The 6,375-nt window shown below is 31.7% G+C and overlaps 1 protein-coding gene across 1 annotated transcript; it reads left to right on the top strand.

Annotated features, from left to right (window-relative positions):
- The first annotated feature begins 3,225 nt into the window (after nucleotides 1-3,225).
- LOC111784648 (probable linoleate 9S-lipoxygenase 5) lies at nucleotides 3,226-6,066 on the top strand. The gene is made up of 5 exons (XM_023665285.1): nucleotides 3,226-3,421; nucleotides 4,266-4,558; nucleotides 4,943-5,183; nucleotides 5,269-5,610; nucleotides 6,041-6,066. Exons 1-5 carry the CDS (start codon nucleotides 3,226-3,228, stop codon nucleotides 6,064-6,066), a joined length of 1,098 nt encoding a protein of 365 aa, XP_023521053.1.
- The last annotated feature ends 309 nt before the right edge of the window (nucleotides 6,067-6,375 follow it).

The raw sequence follows: 6,375 nt of genomic DNA, 5'->3' as shown, positions 1-6,375 counted from the left end.
GGAAAAGTTGTTCTTCGTCTTCTAAATTGACGGTCGATAAAAATAATAAAATCTTTCGAAATTTTGAAAATAAAATCTAGATGAAATCAAAATAAGTTTATAACCCAACTTAAACCGTTCGAAGTAGATTGAATTGATGGGTCATTAGGGTTATCGGATTTTTAAAGAAACTATCAACATTTTGAATCTCCACGCAATTTTATATTATAAAGTTTGTTGCATAAAAAATGTATTAAATAAAGTAATAATTATTCAAATATCACCTTGTTCATGACATATATTATAATAGCAAATGACATTAAAATATAGGCAAAACATAAGGTTGTTCTTTGTAATTATCTTATGATATATTTAATATATAGTTTATGTTAAGATATTAAATGTAATATCAAAGTATACTCTTCAAATAGATTAAATAAGATTAGGATGTGATTAAAATATTAAGTTGTGATACCCGAGGGGAATGTAACAACGACAATTTGGATATAAAAAATTCTTTCTAATAAAAATATACTATCTTGATCTTATCTCCAGAATTTTAAATTTAAATTAAATCTCACCGTTTCATAAATATTTTAATATATTTATAAGTTTGATATTCATATGATTAACTCAATCGATGTTTTTATTATAATAGCAAAAGTCTACCACTAGTAGATATTGTCCGTTTTAGCTCACTACGTATCGTCGTCAGCTTCAAAGTTTTAAAATGCGTTTACTGTGGAGTAAGTCTAGTCCTACTCCAACGAATGCATTGCATCATCCGATGACTGACACTGATACCATCTGTAACAGCTCAAGTCCACTGCTAACAAATATTGTCTGCTTTGACTCGTTACATAACGGGTCAAAGCGGATAATATCTGTTAGCGGTGGGCTTGGGCTATTACAAATGATATCAGAGTCAGACACTAGGTGGTGTGCCAACGAGAACGTTGGGCCCCAATTGGGTAGATTGTGAAATCTCACGTTGGTTAGAGAGGAGAATGAAACATTCCTTACAAGGTATGAAAATTTGTCTCTAATAGACACATTATAGAACCGTGAGCCTGACGATGTAGACTTGAATTGTTACGAATTATAAAAAAAATAACTATATATATATATATATATATATATATTTTAGAAATACTCAGTGACTTCCACACCTATTAATTTAATATTTCTATAATTAATTTTAAAAATTTAAATTATTATTTTTTAAAAATACTTGTGACTTCGACATTTATTATCATTGTCACAAAATTGAATTCAATATTTATTTTAAATATTAACTTTATATAATAATAACAAAATACAAAAAAGAAAAAAAAAAAGAGATATCTTAGTTTCTTTAAATAACTTTTTTATTTTTTATTTTTATAATATCAGTTTATATTTTATTCACACAACAATTAACCTAAATAATTAACGTGTTTGAATTTATTTGTGTCATGAAATAACTAAAAAAACATGTTTTTTTCTTTGTCGGAGTTTAAAATATGTGTCCTACATTTACCGACATTAAATAAAATTTCCTTTTTCCCTTCCAATTTTATCTTCCAATTTTATTATATTAATATTTGAGTACAACATATTATTTATTTTTAAAAAATAAATAAAAACCAATTAAAAAAACACCATTTTTTTTGTTTTTACAATGAAAATAAATAAGCGGTTTTGTAGGATTATTGTTCAGTTGGTCAGATTGAAACACTCAACTCAATTATTTGAGTGGAATCATCCTCGTTAAATAATGAACTCAACCCATTCCAATCTATTTATTTATTGGCAAACGTTTAACTCGATTTTAATATATATTTTAAAAAATTATATTTCCCATAATTAAGAAATATTTTGAAGGATAATTAAAAAATAATAATAAAAAATAAAAAATGAAATAAATATATGTATGTATATAATTGGATCACGAACTGAAATCTATAAAGATTTTTATTTATTTAAACCTAACCCGACCCAATAATTTCATAACCCAACTCATAACATATAAATTAGGTTGTATTGATCGAGTTTTTCAGGTCATCAGATTTTTTTGAACATCTCTAATTAACCTAATTAATTAAAATTAAAAAAAGAGATAAAAGATGAATTATGGAACTATTTATTATTTTATTATTATTATTATTTTTATATAAACGACATTGTTTCTTTAATGAAAACGTGCAAGTTACCACCTTTCTCTCTCTCTCTCCTAGTTTCAACGTTAGGTGGGAAAAGTTATGAACAANTTTTTTTTTTTGTCAAAATAATTAAATTTCCCACGTGATTATGACATTTTTTTGGTTCAATTTTAAAAATAACTAATAAATTTTTAAATTTTATAATAATTTTTGTAAATTTAATTTTTTTTATCCCCTTGAACAAATCTTGTATTTTTTTCGAAATTTCGGCAGATTTGATCAGCTGATTAAGATCGAAGTGTCGATTCTTAAGCTTTTGAGTTTCGGCCTTCCAAATTTACGAGCTTTTTGTCGAGAGAAATGGGCACGAAACCCTTAAAAACCCGACGAAAAAAAGGTGAAATTTTTGTCAAAACTTTGACTTAGATTGGGAAAGCTTTTATGATAATGGTGGAAAAAGGAAGAACAAAATGGGAGGCATATGTTGGGCTATAAAAAGCTAGAGCCTCTCATAGATAGATATCTATGTTGAGAGTTATTGGTTGCAATTGGAAGCGATATGTTGATTGGAAGCATTGTGGGGGCTATCTCTGGGCTGAGGCATGGAGGGAAGAAGATCCATGGTAAATTTTTTTTTTTTTTTTTTTTTTTTTTTTTTTTTTTTTGTCAAAATAATTAAATTTCCCACGTGATTATGACATTTTTTTGGTTCAATTTTAAAAATAACTAATAAATTTTTAAATTTTATAATAATTTTTGTAAATTTAATTTTTTTTATCCCCTTGAACAAATCTTGTATTTTTTTCGAAATTTCGGCAGATTTGATCAGCTGATTAAGATCGAAGTGTCGATTCTTAAGCTTTTGAGTTTCGGCCTTCCAAATTTACGAGCTTTTTGTCGAGAGAAATGGGCACGAAACCCTTAAAAACCCGACGAAAAAAAGGTGAAATTTTTGTCAAAACTTTGACTTAGATTGGGAAAGCTTTTATGATAATGGTGGAAAAAGGAAGAACAAAATGGGAGGCATATGTTGGGCTATAAAAAGCTAGAGCCTCTCATAGATAGATATCTATGTTGAGAGTTATTGGTTGCAATTGGAAGCGATATGTTGATTGGAAGCATTGTGGGGGCTATCTCTGGGCTGAGGCATGGAGGGAAGAAGATCCATGGAACTGTGGTTTTGATGCGAAGCAATGTTTTGGATTTCAATGATTTTGGTTCATCTCTTCTCGATAATCTTCACGAGATTTTAGGGGGCGGTGTTTCTCTTCGTCTCGTTAGTGCTGATCATGGCGATCCTTGTGAGTTTTTCGACCTTTTTTTTTTTTTTACTTTTTGATCGATGATATCATGTTTTTACGTATCTGTTGAATTATGTTGAGCTTGTTGAAATTATTTGAACTTGTAAGTTCTTCAAGTTTTTTTAGTCGTGTTGATCGATGATATGATGTTTTTACGTATCCGTTGAACTTTTGAGCTTTTCAAATTTTTTTAAACGTTTTGATCGATGATTTGATGTTTTTACATACCCGTTGAATTATGTTCAGCTTGTCGAAACTATTTGAACTTCTAAACTCTCGAAAAATTATTTTATTTTTCTGGGCCTCTTTAGTTCCGTCTTTTTTATGTTTTTCTTCTTTTTGTTTTTAAGTTTTATTCTACTAGTTCGAAATTGGCTAAATTACGATATTACCCTTCACCTTCTGCAAATATTTCAAACTAGACCTACTTCTTGAGCTAAAATATGTGAATATTGGACGAAAATCGGGACTTGAAATGGTGTGGCAGTGACCTAAAACAGTGTAGTGTGACATTATTTCAAGTCCAAATCTCCGTTTGAAGTTCCGTTTCTATTTCAAGAGTAGTTTTGAAACATTTACAAAAAGTCAAAAATAAAATTACACACTTTTGATAGACAAAATATCCTTAAAGAACAAACAAAATCCCTTTTGAGACAAAAAAAACTAGAAGATACTTTAAGGTTGTTTTTAAGGATTAAGATTTGACAAACGTGACCAATATGAGCATAGTTTAGCAATAGGTGACATATACTTTAATTTCTAAGTCAAAGGTTCAATCACTACCGATACGGAGTAATATTATTAGGTTATTGACTCGGGTTTTCTTTTTTCTCGAACAAAACAGCTAAACATTTTCAAGGGAAAGTTGGAGAGGAAGCTTACTTGGAGAATTGGATTGCCAATACAATAATCCCAATATTTGCAGGAGAAACAGCCTTCAGTGTTACATTTGATTGGGATGAAGAACTTGGAGTTCCAGGAGCTTTCTTTATCAGAAATGAACATTTTAGTGAATTCTTTCTCAAATCCGTCACGCTCGAGGACGTTCCCGGCCATGGACGACTCCATTTCGACTGCAATTCTTGGGTTTATCCCGCTAAAAATTATAAAACCGATCGTATTTTTTTCGCCAACCAGGTAAAAATTCACAATCAAAACCTTAATGGTAACGACGTTTGTAACAGGTCGATTTCTTATAGCGCTACAATTCATATTTTAGGTCGAGTAAGATGTTAAACGTTAAAGTCTCGTAAAGTTGACACGTTATGTAATTTACAATTATATATTTAAAAACTTTCATTTTAATTTATGAATAAAAAAGGTAAAGAATCATCCATTTGTAGTAATTTATTTTTAGTCAACTATTGATGATTAAATATTATAAAAAAGTTTAAGCAACTAGTTTGGATGATAATGACACTTAAATATGTGATTATATGGTTGACTTAGTTTTTTAGAATATTTTGACCGAGCGTATTGATAATAACTATGGTCGGTAAAACTAATATGTTTTCAATACAGGCGTACCTTCCTAATGAAACACCGGAGCCACTTCGTAAATATAGGGCAGATGAATTATCGAACCTTAGAGGAAATGGAAAAGGAGAGCGGAAGGAATGGGATAGAATCTACGACTATGATGTCTACAATGATATTGGTGACCCAGATAGCAATTTGGACCTGGGTCGTCCGGTTCTCGGAGGGTCAACTAAATATCCGTACCCTCGTAGAGGGAGAACGGGTAGACCACCTTCGAAGAAAGGTAAATTTGATACTTAACTAGATGAGTTAGATTCGGGTTGACATCGTTCATATAAGTTTTAACATTTGTGTTGAGATTCTTACAGATCCCAAAAGTGAAAGTAGATTACCGGACTCGAGTAAACCTACGGATGTATATGTTCCGAGAGATGAAAGATTTGGTCATTTGAAGATGTCGGATTTTCTTGCTTATGGCTTAAAATCTATTTCTCGATCGATAAAACCTAAACTGGAGGATCTATTTGACACGACGCCCGGGGAATTTGACGACTTTAATGATGTGTTTGCCCTGTTTGAAAAGGGGTTGCCAGTCCCAAGATCTTTGCTTGAGGGCATCACTGAGAACATTCCAGCTCCATTGCTAAAAGAAATCTTTAGAACTGATGGTGAACGGTTTCTTAGGTTCCCAACTCCTCAGCTAATTCATGGTATGTTCTTCTTGTACTATGTTTTTTTCGTGGTTGTTTGCTGTCTTTTTNTTTTTTTTTTTTTTTTTTTTTTTTAAATAAAAATAAAATAAGAATATCTATGATCACGAGTTTAGAGATGTTCGGGATGAGGACAGAGAAGACGCTGATCCTCATACTTCAATCCCCATCATTGCAAAATTCTACATTGATTTTCGCAGGGATCCCAGCGAGAATTTCTCGAGAGGAGTTTTTTCCTTTATTAAGAAAAAATTTCATTTGTTTTTGTGAAAATATGACGGGTGGGTCTTGTAATCAAGCTCCCTTCTGCCTTTGCACTCAAGGGCCAATTTTCGCTTGGCTCGAGAAAACCTTTGCACGCCTCTGTTACCTTTCGGGAGGCCTATACCCCATAGAAACTGTCTGCATGAGAATGTCCATTGGTTTTTAGGTCATGACACAAGGTTAGAATTCTAGTCCTTCTAGAGTGGTCTCATTGATGGCTTAGGCCCCCGAGAAGGAGTCTTCTTTGCCCTCCACCTAAGTTGCTCAGGAAAAGCCCAAAGTCAATCCTAGGGAACAGTTAAACTTCATAGGGTCTTTCTGTCCAAGGCAGGTAGTTCGCATCTTCACAGACATATCTATTTCACCGATTCTCTCTTCGAGACACTGCCCAGATCGTTACGCCTTTTGTGTGGGTCGAAACTTACCTGACAAAGAATTTCGCTACTTTAGGACCATTATAGTTACAACCACCGGGGTACTCCCAAAAAAAAAAAAAAAACT

This window comes from Cucurbita pepo, unplaced genomic scaffold (assembly GCF_002806865.2).
Source record: "Cucurbita pepo subsp. pepo cultivar mu-cu-16 unplaced genomic scaffold, ASM280686v2 Cp4.1_scaffold000252, whole genome shotgun sequence".
NCBI lineage: Eukaryota > Viridiplantae > Streptophyta > Magnoliopsida > Cucurbitales > Cucurbitaceae > Cucurbita > Cucurbita pepo.
The sequence above is the reverse complement of the archived record's forward strand: the minus strand, read 5'-3'. Positions and strand labels throughout refer to the sequence as shown.